Raw genomic sequence first — 15,724 nt, 5'->3', positions numbered from 1 at the left:
CTTGACATACACTTAGGGGGGGGCATTCACATTGTACATGCTTCTCCATAAAAATCATCATCACCCCTCCTTGCTATAAAGTAGGAACGGTCCCTTATTTTAATTTTTTTTTACGTCCAGATTGATCATCTAAAACAATACATTGAGTTACAAACGATTTTGTTTTTATGTTTTCTTAGATTCCCCAATCCTCAACAGGTACCATATGTGTATATTCAGAGGATAGCAAGCTCAGAGAGGGAACTAAGCCACAATCTAGTTGTTGCACAGCATTTAACTACATTCTGTCGGGTTATGGTGGAGAACAGGCCTTGTTAGGACAAATCCCCCTGTGTGTGCTACTTCTGATTGATTAGGTTTAAGTAGGAAATAGCCTTGGTTGAAATCCCTTGGTCGAAATCTCTCCTGTGTATCCTCAGCACTGTTTTCCTCTTAGCCTTAGGAGCAGGACCATCAGCCCCTTCAGCCCAAACTGTTCAGGCTTAGAAATGGGATATGCTCCCAGCTTTGAGAATCCTTTGTACAAATTGTTCCTGGCATTCTTTGAAAGGATGATATCTTCCCAGCTTTTGGAATCCTTTGTACAAATTGTTCCTGTCAGACTTGGAAAGGGGGATATCCACCCAGCTTTGAGAATCCTTTGTACAAATTGTTCCTGGCATTCTTGGAAAGGGGGATATCTTCCCAGCTTTGGGAATCCTTTGTACAAATTGTTCCTGTCATGGAAAGGAGAACATCAGCCAAGTTTTAGGTATCCTTGGTTCAAATTGTTTGTCTAAGCCATGGGACTCGAGGAGAACATCAGCCCAGATTTTAAAATTCTTTATACAATTTTTTTCTGTCAGTCATGGAAAGAGGAGCATGAGCCTGGCATTAGAAAATCCTTGGTACATTTTGTCCCTGTCCCAGGAAGGAAAACATTGGCTCACATTGAGTATTCTCAATAAAATGTGTTCCTTTGAGAATCCTAGATTGTTCCTGTCAGGGTGAACTCTGGCTCAACCTTTAATATCCTTGGTACAACAAGTTCTCCTCTGTCCTGGGAAGTGGAACATCAGCTAAGCTTTGAGAATCCTAGATTGTTCCTGTCAGGGTGAACTCTGGCTCAACCTTTAATATCCTTGGTACAACAAGTTCTCCTCTGTGCTGGGTAGTGGAACATCAGCTAAGCTTTGAGAATCCTAGATTGTTCCTGTCAGTGTGAACATTGGCTCAACCTTTAATATCCTTGGTACAACAAGTTCTCCTCTGTGCTGGGTAGTGGAACATCAGCTAAGCTTTGAGAATCCTAGATTGTTCTGTCAGTGTGAACATTGGCTCAACCTTTAATATCCTTGGTACAATGTGTCCTCCTCTGTCCTGGGAAGTGGAACATCAGCTAAGCTTTGAGAATCCATGGTACAATGTTTCCCTTAGACTAACGTTTAGTCTCTGAATATATAATTTTGATAGTAACAAACAAGCCCATTTAAATTGAAGGAGCCCAGGGAGACCAGAGATTCAGAGCCTAAACCTGAGGAAATCTAGACTTGCTTTATTTAGGGAGTAAGGAAAATAATGTGGTTCAGGGACTGTGAGACAGACGGTTTCCCTCTGAATATTGGCCCAGCCTTGACTATCTTGAGCTACAAATGTTCATCTAAGGCTTGGTGCGTCTGAACATTAAATACATACAACATTTATTAATGCCACACTTTTTCCCATAAGCCTTTTTGTTGATTCTATAAGATTGTTACAGTAAGACTTTGCTACTGAAAATCAACATGGTCAAAACTTGATTTCACATGCATGTCCTTCTTTTTCAGGAAAGGTGTATAACATCACACCCTATCTGGAGTTTCATCCTGCCGGCATTGATGAACTCATGAGAGGAGCAGGGAAGGACGGGACACAACTCTTTGATGAGGTAATGTATTTCACATCTATTGTCTACAGTTTGCATCGTAGTTAGAGTATCAGGTATTGCCATCCTTTGTCAGAAGAAGGGTATCTTCGATTTGTCAATTTGTCACTCTTTGGCTCATCTGAGATTTCACACATCATCCAAGTGCTGATTTCATCATCTTAGTGCTGATTTCATCATCTTAGTGCTGATTTCATCATCATAGTGCTGATTTCATCATCTTAGTGCTGATTTCATCATCTAAGTGCTGTTACAGAAGTGATATTATTACAGAGATGGCAAACACAAACCATTTGTCACACTCTGGAATTTCCAGGTTTTAGAATCTATCCAGTACAAGGATGTGTCAATGCCAGGGAAGACCTACTCTTATGCTTGACTTAGACAGTTGTCTATGTTACACAAGATGCATGACTACCCTGCAATACTATGAGTCTTGATGTGGTGTATGATATGCTTAGACACAGTACCTCGAGGAAAGACGTCCTCTCAGGTGTAATCTTGACAGTGGTTTATTTAACACTTAGATGTACAATCAGAAAGATGAACTATCAGGTGTAACCTTGACAGTGGTGTATTTAACACTTGGATGTGTGACCATCTCGAATCCAGTGAAGCTGAAACTGACATGTAATGAAATTTGAATTTGATTTTCAATATGGCCGCCATAACAGCCATACTGAAACCAACTTTATGAAAAACTGAGATTTGGCTTTAAAGTTTGGCTTTATTTGACCTTTGACGTTTGCCTTTAGATATGCTTCTAAACTCCCTGAAAATGTATATTTAGGTCTGTAAATATCTTCTCTGAAACTGCCAGACTGACAAAGCTGAACTGATTATCATCATATTTTGTTCCATTAGATGTTGGTGTTAGTTGTCAGACCTCAGTTTTATTACAGCAAATGTAACAGCAATTATGTTCACATGCCTTTCTTTGTTGACAATTCAAACCATTGACCTGTTGTGTCAAGGAGAGAGCTACCATGTCATAGCTCTATTCTTAAGTTCATATGATAAAATGATATAATTGATATAGACTGAAGGTTTAGTTGAGTCTACAATATTTTTGGCTTCATGCTGCGGGATGAAGCTTTCAATTCCTGTGTTGAGGTCATGAGTTATCCTCTTGATGTCTCCAGAAAAATGTAGTTTGAATGCTTTTCAAAAATACAACTGAAATTCTTTTGCTTGCTTGAATCTTTTTGTGATGTGATATGAGAACTCCATGAACCATTTCAATCTGGACGTATTTTTCAACTTGATTCTGGTGTACATCACCATCAAGGTGAAGTTTTTGTAAGTGCGCCATGCTAGCCATCGTCGCGAGCAGCGTCATTGAAAGACACCAAGCAACGTAATCAATACTGATCTTCCTAAATCAGTAGCACAATCCACACTGACTGACAGTCCAATTTCAAAGGCTTGAGAATTAATTTCTTATGAAATTCTTGGATATTAGATGGGTCAAGTTATCTAGTTATCATTGGAGAGAAAATGCTGTTTCCATGGCTGTGTCTTGACCACAGTTGGGATGTTTGTATACCATGTGTGATCCTCTGTCAAGTGATAAGGAGAATACAGGGATTGCTGTTGAGGCGAGTTAGGGAGAGATGCATTTGGTTCAGGGCTTGAGTATAAAGCAACTGCTTCATCTCTGTCAAATACTGGAGGAAATGATAATTTTTACATTTGGTCATTATGGACACGGAGGAGAGTGGAGCTGGCTTGAAGTGTGAGATAAGGAATAAATGCTGTAGAAAAATATAAATTTTTACACTTGATCATTATGGACATGGGGTAGAGTGGAGCAGGCTTGAAGTGAGAGATAAGGAATAAAGATTGATAATGTAATTACATTTTTAGAAGTAAGTGTGGCACTCGCAGTACATAAATGTTTAAACTTGGATAAATATAGGTTGTTGATGGGTTGATTCAAGATGATACCTCTTAGTGATATTCGCCTTTTTATGTCAAGTGAAGCTGTTGAAGTTATGATATTTGCCCTGTCCCACTTCTCACTGATCTGAGATGTTTTAAAGATATTTCTATTTAATTTAGATGTTATTAAGCTGTGTTTTTTAAGATGTGAGATGTTATTAAGATGTGAGATGTTATCTTGTTTTGATTTGTTTTAGATGTGTAATGTTATTAAGATATCAGTTGTGTAACGGTCTTTAGATATCAGATTGTATTTAGTTGTGTGGTATTTTTAAAATATCTGATGATATTTTTGTATGCTCGAATGTTGTTTAATGGCATAATCAGCAGTTTTCCAGCCTACTGACAGCGCAGGCCATTAACTGAGCTTCGACAATCCAAAATACATTGAACAGCAAACCATTGGTATGAGTTGAGATGTATGACAAGTGTGATGTGACAAGTAGGATATGACCTGTTCGATATGACATGTATGATACGAAAAGTATGAAATGACTAGTGAAGCTGATTCTGACTGCCAGATCTACTTGATGTTGCTCATGTGACAATCATGAGGTACTGGGGACCTGCTCTGACCAAGTGACTGAGTGAGTTTAGTTTTATGTCGCACTCAGCAATATTCCAGCTATATGGCGACGGCCTGTAAATATTTGAGTCTGGACCAGACAATCCAGTGATCAACAGCATGAGCATCGACAGGGGTGGAAATACCTTTAAAATTGATAGTGTACACGTGTAAAGTCACTTGCCCTGATAATTTTTCCACTTTACCGACTGTTTTCTTGCTGATTTTTTAAATAAACAACATAATTAACATTGGAAAGTCAACTGGACAACGGTACAGTGGGATATACAAATTTTCTTGCCCGACAGAAAAAAACACTGGACTCGGACGTCGGGCAATGGGTTATTTCCACCCCTGATCGATCTGCGCAATAGGGAACCAACATGTTTCGACCAAGCCAGCAAGCCTGACCACCCGATCCCGTTAGTCGCCTCTTTCTCTGACCAAGAATTCTCATGGGAATGTTACTGAGAGTGGAATTCACTTTCAGTGCATGTTAGAAATGTTGAAGTTACACAGCAAATACAACCCAGTTTCATGCACAATAACACCGCCTCTGTGGTGTAGTGGTTAGAGCGTCCGCCCGGAGAGCGGAAGGTCGCGGGGTCGATCCCCGACCGCGTCATACCAAAAGACGTTAAAATACGGTACTTGTTGGTCCCTGCCTGGCGCTCGGCATTAATGGGTACAACAAGGACTGGTCAGCTCGGAGTTAGTATAATGTGTCTGAGTGGGGTATTCATGCTTCACTGCGGCATGGTATCTCAGTGGGCTAGCACTATAAAACCAGCTTAAGTCTGGGCTAATACAAGCAGCCGAACATACACACGCATGCACGTCGTCATATGAACGAAATATTCTCAAGCACGACGTTAAATCCAATTTCACCTCACCTCACCTTCATGCACAATATGGTTGGTGGCATTTCCTTTGCACATGGAAATCATTGTGAAGTTGGATAGCAATCTCAAAGGTCTACCTGTAGTCAGGCAGGTAAATGTTTGCTTTTCTTATCGACCTTCTACAATATTCTAAAACCCATTCTTGTGATCCCAGTATGTGAAGTGCCATAATGGTTAGTACTTTGCTTAAGCCCTTCCAGCACCGAGTGTGTGAGATACATTTTCCTTTAATACTTCTCAATACCCTTTTCCAATAAGTGCCCCATAGCTTGTGGGCAGTCACACCGACAATACCTTCCACCTACTCAGTGCTGCCTCGTATCAAGTGGGTGTTTGAATTGACAGACATGGGTCACTTCTTGCCCCGAGGTGTCTGATCCATGTTAAGGGTAGTAATCATGCAAGCGAATATTTCTTATCTTTAATAGTTTGCCTGTACAGTGATCCTCAAGAGAGTTGATGCTCAGTGTCTGGAAATGCTATTTCCTGGACAGTTGCTCTTGTAGACAGATTAACATGAATACTCGTGATTCATTGATATGGATTGTTTCTAATGCAGATTATTTCAGATGGAATGCTTCCATGCAGACTTTGATTCACTTTATGCCTTAATATTCATGTTTTCCTTACCCATGAAGATCAGGGTTGCTACTGGTCTTCAGCAAGTCATGGTTGTTGTGGGAGGTCACTCATGGGATCAGGTGGTCTGACTCACTAACTTGGTGGATGCAGGTCATCATATCTAATTGTGTAGATGGTGCTCATGATGTCAGTCACAGGATTGTCTGGTCCAGACTTGATTATTTACATCATCTTCAATGTATGTTGCTGAGTGCAGTTTTAGACAATACCACCCTCTTTCCACGCAAGCACGAACATACTTCTCCATGTTTTCCTGTTCACAAGGATAGACACAGTGCAGGGCATGTCAAGTGTGGTGTGAGGGCTTGCTCTTGGGTTTGACTCAGGGTTGTGTTAGAGTTATTGGGGTTTTATAAGGGTTGTGCCAGAGTTATTGGGGTTGTATAAGGGTTGTGTTAGAGTTATTGGGATTGTATAAAGGTTGTGTCAGAGTTATTGGGGTTGTATAAGGGTTGTGTCAGAGTTATTGGGGTTGTATAAGGGTTGTGTTAGAGTTATTGGGGTTGTATAAGGGTTGTGTCAGAGTTATTGGGGTTGTATAAGGGTTGTGTCAGAGTTATTGGGGTAGTATAAAGGTTGTGTCAGAGTTATTGGGGTTGTATAAGGGTTGTGTTAGAGTTATTGGGGTTGTATAAGGGTTGTTTCAGAGTTATTGGGGTTGTATAAGGGTTGTGTCAGAGTTATTGGGGTAGTATAAAGGTTGTGTCAGAGTTATTGGGGTTGTATAAGGGTTGTGTCAGAGTTATTGGGGTTGTATAAGGGTTGTGTCAGAGTTATTGGGGTTGTATAAGGGTTGTGTCAGAGTTTTTGGTGGTGTAGGATCTACCGGTTGTACAAGATTACCATTAGTTTTCATTTCTTGACTCATATCCAAATGGCTACAGTTTGTCAACAAAGCCCATTTTCTATATACCTGTTGTCCTATAGTATTATAAACTGCAACATTGCTGTTGTCAGAGTGAACATGTAATCATGTGGTTGCAGTATTCTGACGTAAACCTCCCATGTCATGTCTTACCAGCAGGTCTTATCAACTCCATATATGTCACCTCGAGATAAATGTGGAGCATTAGCATGAATCAGGAACATGCTGGTCAGGATGCCGTTGTACAAAACAACCTTAACGCTAAGACTACCTTAAGTCTATGTTAAGGTATGGGAGTTACGGTCACCTTAGCGCTAAGACTACCTTAAGTCTATGTTAAGGTATGGGAGTTACGGTCACCTTAGCGCTAAGACTACCTTAAGTCTATGTTAAGGTATGGGAGTTACGGTCACCTTAGCGCTAAGACTACCTTAAGTCTATGTTAAGGTATGGGAGTTACGGTCACCTTAGTGATAAGACTACCTTAAGTCTATGTTAAGGTATGGGAGTTACGGTCACCTTAGTGCTAAGACTACCTTAAGTCTATGTTAAGGTATGGGAGTTACGGTCACCTTAGTGCTAAGACTACCTTAAGTCTATGTTAAGGTATGGGAGTTACGGTCACCTTAGTGCTAAGACTACCTTAAGTCTATGTTAAGGTATGGGAGTTACGGTCACCTTAGCCGCTAAGACTACCTTAAGTCTATGTTAAGGTATGGGAGTTACGGTCACCTTAGTGCTAAGACTACCTTTAAGTCTATGTTAAGGTATGGGAGTTCACGGTCACCTTAGTGCTTAGTCTATGTTAAGGTATGGGAGTTACGGTCACCTTAGTGACTAAGTCTACCTTAGTGTAATGGGAGTTAGTCACCTAGAAGCTAAGACTATTAAGTCTATGTTAAGGTATGGGAGTTACGGTCACCTTAGTGCTAAGACTACCTTAAGTCTATGTTAAGGTATGGGAGTTACGGTCACCTTGTTACTAGAAGTCTATGTTAAGGTATGGGAGTTACGGTCACCTTAGTGCTAAGACTACCGTGAAGTCTATGTTAAGGTATGGGAGTTACGGTCACCTTAGTGCTAAGACTATCGTAAGTCTATGTTAAGGTATGGGAGTTACGGTCACCTTAGAGCTAAGACTACCTTAAGTCTATGTTAAGGTATGGGAGTTACGGTCACCTTAGTGCTAAGACTATCGTAAGTCTATGTTAAGGTATGGGAGTTACGGTCACCTTAGTGCTAAGACTATCGTAAGTCTATGTTAAGGTATGGGAGTTACGGTCACCTTAGTACTAAGATTGCTCTGTATAATGACACCCTGGAACCCAACTGACTGTCAAACCAGTGGACAATCTGCACATAACCATATCAGTTTATGATTTGTTTGTTTTGTTGGTTATTTCATTTCTGAGTAATGCTCCAGATATTAATGGCGGTCTGTAACAGACACTTTACCAGACAATAGTGATTGACAGCATGAGCATAGATGTATGCAATTTGGGAAACAATTAGATGCACCTTGTCAGCAACCCTGACCATGTGATTCCTTTAGTCACCTCTTACAATAAGCATCAGTTGCTCAAAACAATGGGGGCGGTGGGGTAGCCTAATGGTTAAAGCGTTGGCTCGTCATGCCGAAGACCCGGGTTCGAATCCCCACATTGGTACAATGTGTGAAGCCCATTTCTGGTGTCCCCCACCGTGATATTGCTCAAAACAATGGAAACAATATTCATTGTGTAGATCAAATCTAGATACCTGTAAACTGTTGAATTAGCAGACAAGAGTCTAGAGCCCTACATTGTAAATGTATAAACATCTTGATAACAATTGCTGAGGTAGACAAATGAACTGTCATGGCCTCACACCAGTAATAATTCGATAACAGCTCCACAGACGTTGAAATATTGTCCGCTGTCCTTCATTGGGAAAGAAATCCATACCTACAAATGGTATGAATCACATTCGGGATTATGCCAGAAGAGTGAACTGTTCTGATACGACAAGGGTGTATTATCTCGACAGAGACTGGTAGCTTCTAGTGCAGTTTGTTAATGGTTAAAGACATTTACTTTCAAGCATAACTATCTGTGAAATAGGTGAGCAGTTCAAAAGGGTTGAATTTCTTGGTGTAGAGAACCCATCAAAGCCAATTAAAGGCTGTGACAGTTGCAACCAGCCCATGTGACGTCGTCTTGTCTGGTCAATCAGGATCTACAAAGGGCAGCCATCTTTCTTATTTGTAACTGAATTGAATAGCCATCAATAGGGGATAGTGGAAACATCTAGCTTAATGTGTGCAGACAGACTGAAATTAAGACAGTAGAGAAAGCGTACTGTTTATAAGTGACTGAGTTTTGTTTCACCAAGCTGTTTGCAGTGTTCCGCCTATCTAATGGTCATTTGTGAATTACTGAGTGAAGGCCACGCAACACGTGACTGAAATCCAGCACGATGAGCTAGAGCGATGTCTGATATCCGTAGAAGAGACATGATATTTTCGGAGCGTATCTGGTTCTCACTGCAATGAATGAGATTGAGGTACTCTTAGGACTTTTGGCTCTTTAACATTGTTAATACTTTAAATCTTTTGAGAGAGGGCAGTAATACAGCTGTCTGTACAATGAAATGATTGGATAAGGTTTCTCGAGGCAATAATTGGTTGCATCACATCATTTCTGTTGTGAACAAAGTCAGTGTTAATCCATCATATACGGTAAGCATTTTGTTAAATGGCTCCTGTCAAGATAAAGTCTTGGGGATTTTTTTCAATTTTAGGATATTTCTACCAATTATTAGTTCCTGAGTATGTTACCTTTGAAGCTTTAACATCAAATGGGTTCCATGTTTTAAAACTAATCAACAAGTATGTAATTAAGTTAACTAAAATTGTAGTGATCCAAATGCAGCAACGAAACAAAATGAACTCAACAGTGTATGAAATTACATTCTGTACCGAATTGGAATGTTGGAAATTCACCTCAAAGTGTTGAATACCAGTTTTGTCCATCCTTCAAACACAGCACTTGACAACTTCTCAAGACGTTTGGTAAAACATTCAGACGATGGTCTCATGGCTTCTGGAAATACAGCAGTGTTTTTGGTTGCTGAAATGTCACTTCACTTTCCGTTCAAGAGAAGCTTCGCATACTTTCTTTGCCCTTGTGATAGTGAAAGTCTTTTATTCTTGAGTAAACCATCTCTTTTTGTAAATATTGAGGTTTTAAGTTTAAGAGGTTCAAGTGGACTTGTAAATTTATCATATTTTCCAGAAATAATTAGAGAAAAAACAAAATGCTTTGAGAAATTATGGATTATGTGTCCGAATGAATGAATGGTGTTAATTCCGAACCATTGGTAATTAAGCAGTGCATTAATTCAAGAGGGACAGATAATCTATAATGCTGATTTTTTAATAGGTAGTTCTTTTTATTACTCGTTGACATTTTAAAAATTAAAATGAATAAAAACGTGAAATGTCAACCTCACAGATAAACTTGACTGAAGCCAGTGATCAGATGATGTTGTGTAATCAATCTGTGACATCAGGAACAATGGATGACATCATATCATGTTTTTATCCCCCGCCCCACATTTAGCGTGAAGTGGGGGCATATAGTATTTAGGCTATGTCCGTATATCTGTATGTACGTTGACTAGATTCTTTTCATATTTGGTACATAGGTTCATCACAGTATGAGAAAGGTCCCAGTCAGGTTTAGTTACCTTGACCTTCATTTCAAGGTCACAAGGGGACTTTAACGTTTAACCCTTGTCACCGAGATATCTCAAGAATGGTTCATGGGATTTTCTTCTTAGACTTTCAAGACTTCTCTTGAATGTTTTTTTTATAAGCAATTTCTTTATTACTATTTTTGCATATTTCATACACCATGACATTCATGTCAAGGTCAAAGTGTGTCTGGAAAATATTTGTGTGTTTGAACAACGACAGAGCAAGGTATCAAGAGAGGTTGACTGGTCATGTTTTTGTTGACATTTAACTTCATCTTAAACAAAGACCTTTACTTTCATTACATTTTAAGTTTGATTTGATAATTTGCGGTGGGGGATTATGTCACCTTAGTGACAATGCTAAGTTAAAATGAATAAGTTGCATTGAGAATTGTTAAAATCATGTACAAATATTTGGAAAGTTATTACAAATCATTCTACTCTTAAGGGTAAAATTATAAGCATAATTGCAAGGTTAACAAAGTAAACAAAATCAATCATATCTATAGCTCCTTTGGACCGTTGGTTCATGTAGGGCTTGGGAAAACCATCAAATCCTTCCAGAATTGTTACTGGTCCCACTAGCAGACTAGTTGTATGTCTAGTAGATATTCCATGACAGAGTAAGTCTAACATGTTCAGTGTCAGGAGCGGTTATGTACTGCGAATCAGGGGGTCAGAATAGCTACAGAATTTGGACAGCAGTGAGTTAGTTTTTATGTGTTATGTTGCTGTAAAGTTCTGAGCCTAACTATAATGTACTACTTTGATGGAGGTGGTTGCTAATTATTTGTAACATTAAAACTCAATGATGTTGGAGTGCCTGGATCCCATTGCATCCTGGTGATGTGAAAAGTCCTTCACAGCTGAAACAGGATCATTGTCATTCTTCATCATGTTTTGAAACAGTCCTTTCTTCAAACTTTGGAAGTTTACCTTTACCTGTCTTCTCTTCTCCATCTAAATCTAGTGAACCATAACCCAGTCCCAACACTGGCAGAACCCTGAAAAGCCCAGATTACAACCTTCACCAAACCCTGGCACAACCCTGAAAAGCCCAGATTACAACCTTCACCAAACCCTGGCATAACCCTGTAAAGCCAAGATACACCCTTCACCAAAGTCTGGCACAATTCTGAAAAGCCCAGAATACAACCTTCACCAAACCCTGGCACAGCCTTGAAAAGCCCAAATACAACCTTCACCAAACCCTGGCACCATCTTAAATAACCCTGAAACAGCCCAGACCCAACCTTCACCAAACCCTGGCACAATCCTGAATCAACCCTGAAACAGCCCAGACCCAACCTTCACCAAACCCTGGCACAATCCTGAATCAACCCTGAAACAGCCCAGACCCAACCTTCACCAAACCCTGGCACAATCCTGAATCAACCCTGAAACAGCCCAGACCCAACCTTTACAACCATCTCACCAAAACCCTGAAACAGCCATACCTTCACCAAACCCTGGCACAATCCTGAATCAACCCTGAAACAGCCCAGACCCAACCTTCACCAAACCCTGGCACAATCCTGAATCAACCCTGAAACAGCCCAGACCCAACCTTCACCAAACCCTGGCACAATCCTGAATCAACCCTGAAACAGCCCAGACCCAACCTTCGCCAAACCCTGGCACAACCCTGGCACAACCCGGACTCAACCCTGACTTCCTACCATTTACCAGATCAAAGCTGATTACTTCCTGGGCATAGTACTCAAAGCATTGTTGTAATCTATGTTGAAAGACAGGAGTTTGATGGTGCTATGGTAACTTTGTGACACAGGATCATGGGCACAATGATAAGATTGTTATACTGCCGCCTATGGTATAAAACACCATTCATTGCCATTGTACATATGCTGATTGTACTGTGCTCTTTATGGCCAGTAGTAATCCATATCATAAAGACAGAAACTTAATTAATGTCCTTCCAGACGGATAGACCATCCAAACATTCTCACAGGAACTGCTGAGGAATTAAGACATTTCTCTGGCAGTACTGAAGATTGACCCATTTATTTATGTACCTCGAGGCGCACAAATCATCAAGCATATCACAACACCTTAATGGCTGTGATTATCGACTGCGGGTAACATTGATCAGAACCCAGCAAGTTATTCGAGGCATTTCTGAAGATGGTCGTTACATAGATGTGACGTGTAATAGATATAGGTTTGTGCACATGATTGATTTGGGAGCTAGAAATAGGCTATAATGGCTCCGCTTGTTGTCCACCGGAAGGAATGTGGCACATTTCGATGCGTTGCGGGCAGCCATCCAGTAGTTAGTTAGGCTCCTTTCAATGCTGTCATAAACGTCTTTATTCTCAGAGAATGATGGTTTGATCGGCAGGAAGCATGTTTGAGAGATATATGATATATTCCACAGACTATGGAAAAAACAGAAAGTGTTCAATATATGAGCAGAATATAACTAGACTTTTGTGTTGTAGACAGAAGTGGTCTATTGACTCTGTTTCACTATATGTAAATATGAATTGTGCCTGAGATCATTGACCAACTGAATTTCGTGGTGGAACCATTTTTGTTCGTCACTGTTACTGAAACATGCTGTGCAATAAATGTGTCTGCTTACCAACTAATGGTATTGGTAAAGTATCCAATATTGGTCCTTTTAAAGTTACCTTTATATCGTGCTAGTGGGCAGCTTATTAAATATTTTGTCAAAACTAAATGAAATTAGTGGCAGATGTAGTTAACATATTACTGAGATAATTGGTTCACCGATTATCATCACCAGCTGACCAGTAATGAAGGCCAACATACGTCATTGTCAGCTGATGATCACGTTCATCCTACCATTGATTTCGAACATTACATGAGTTATTCAATTCTTAAACGAAGGAAAACAATCGACCGACTATTCCTTTCCTATACAAGTCGAGTCGATCAACATGCTGCAAGAGTGGTTCTGTGTTGTTTGATGCCACAGAAATACTCTTTCTTGATTCCCATAGGCCCAATCAGCACAGACTCAACTGCTTCAGGAGACTGGCAAGATACAAGATTATAGCTTTTGAATTAATATTTTTACATTTACGTTATCAAACCAAGCTTGAGGAGCATGTTGAAATGCTCTTATCTTCATTCACCACCATGCTACAACATGACATCAAACAAACACAAGAAGGCATGGATGTAGAGAATTTAACTAAGTGGGAGATATAGTTCTATACAACAACCATCACAGCTTTTAGTCATCGGATTCATGCAGAGCAACACAGGTTTTGTGTATAAAAGAATATTATCTCATGTATGCATTGAAGTTGGAGCTATTTTAAACTTGTATGCGATTGATATGTTTATAGCATGTATAGGATTGCTGTATGTGTTAACAGTTGCTCTGTGGGAGAGTTGTGAACTAGTGCTCCATGGGAGAAGGTGATGATGTATTAGCCATGCTGTTGCCATCGTCACAGTCACAACCACAGGTTTTGTTGAAGAGATCTCAGTGTTAACTCCTTGGAGCGGTTATTTTGGAAATTGATCATATCGATGGTAGAAGTGTATTGAGGCTGGAGTATTCAACTCAATAAGTGCATTTCTTTCTGTCAGTATCAGTGAAGAGGCAGGCTCTTGTTAGGGTTCTGGGAGGGTTTGGTTTGCAGCTGCTCTGTTTGTGCCACTTATGTGCTCACGGCATTTACAGCTTCCCTGTAATATAGTACTGTCTGAATGTGGTGAGGTGATGTTGAGAGATACTGTCTGAATGTGGTGCAGCCTGGTCCCCTGGGTCTGTTGCGCCTGCGCTAACGCTCCGACACTGACCCAGGCAACAACTGCCGAATACATTTGCTATAGAAAAATACGAGAACGGGTGGTTAGAATTTTTTCATAGCATTTTCATCGATACCATGGCAAAGTATACGTCACCAGAACAACGGCCATCGTTACTTTTAGTGTACGAAAACGTTATTTAAGCATTTTCGAGGCACGAAAATCGTCGTTACATGGGCGATATGCAAACAATGACACACACCCTATTTTCATCACCGACATGTGCTTTGATATTTCGTGTCAGCTCGCTATTGCCACGAAATCGTACACATAAAACATGGATTTAAACGACCACACTGATTGAATGTAGTTAGCATCTATATTTTAGCAAATTTCATAACGTGTAATTCGATGATTTGGACCCATTTTCTCCTGTTGTGTGTTGGAAATAAACTGAACGCCCAGTAATAGTAACTAGAAAATTGTTATTACTACATTATATAATTAACAACAATTAGATCTAATACATTTGAAACACATAAATGAGGTGAGGTGATGTTGAGGTGATGTTGAGAGATACTCTCTGAATCTGGTGAGGTGATGTTGAGATATACTGTCTGAATGTGGTGAGGTGATGTTGAGAGATACTGTCTGAATGTGGTAAGGTGATGTTGTGAGATACTGTCTGAATGTGGTGAGGTGATGTTGTGAGATACTGTCTTAATGTGGTGAGGTGATGTTGAGAGATACTGTCTGAATGTGGTGAGGTGATGTTGAGAGATACTGTCTGAATGTGGTGAGGTGATGTTGAGAGATACTGTCTGAATGTGGTGAGGTGATGTTGAGAGATACTGTCTGAATGTGGTAAGGTGATGTTGAGAGATACTGTCTGAATGTGGTGAGGTGATGTTGTGAGATACTGTCTGAATGTGGTGAGGTGATGTTGATATATACTGTCTGAATGTGGTGAGGTGATGTTGAGAGATACTGTCTGAATGTGGTGAGGTGATGTTGAGATATACTGTCTGAATGTGGTGAGGTGATGTTGAGAGATACTGTCTGAATGTGGTATGGTGATGTGAGATACTGTTGAAATGTGGTGAGGTGATGTTGAGATATACTGTCTGAATGTGGTGAGGTGATGTTGAGAGCTACTGTCTGAATGTGGTGAGGTGATGTTTGAGAGATACTGTCTGAATGTGGTGAGGTGATGTGAGATACTGTATGAGTCTGGTGAGGTGATGTTGAGAGATACTGTATGAATCCATTGAGGTGATGTTGTGAGATACTGTCTGAATGTGGTGAGGTGATGTTGAGAGATACTGTTTGAATCTGGTAAGTCGATGTTGAGAGATACTGTCTGAATGTGGTGAGGTGATGTTGAGAGATACTGTCTGAATGTGGTGAGGTGATGTTTAGAGCTACTG

The 15,724-nt window shown here is 40.2% G+C and overlaps 1 protein-coding gene across 1 annotated transcript in view; it reads left to right on the top strand.

Annotated features, from left to right (window-relative positions):
* LOC124283084 (cytochrome b5 reductase 4-like) overlaps positions 1–15,724 on the top strand; it is a 108,693-nt gene that overhangs the window by 33,673 nt on the left and 59,296 nt on the right. The window contains exon 3 of the mRNA XM_046719113.1: positions 1,806–1,906. Coding sequence (XP_046575069.1) covers positions 1,806–1,906 — 101 coding nt within the window. The remainder of the gene's footprint in view (positions 1–1,805; positions 1,907–15,724) is intronic.

The sequence above is a fragment of the Haliotis rubra genome, unplaced genomic scaffold (genome assembly GCF_003918875.1).
Source record: "Haliotis rubra isolate DU_JTF1 unplaced genomic scaffold, ASM391887v1 Scf109, whole genome shotgun sequence".
Lineage (NCBI taxonomy): Eukaryota > Metazoa > Mollusca > Gastropoda > Lepetellida > Haliotidae > Haliotis > Haliotis rubra.
This window is presented reverse-complemented; position numbering and strand designations above follow the sequence as displayed.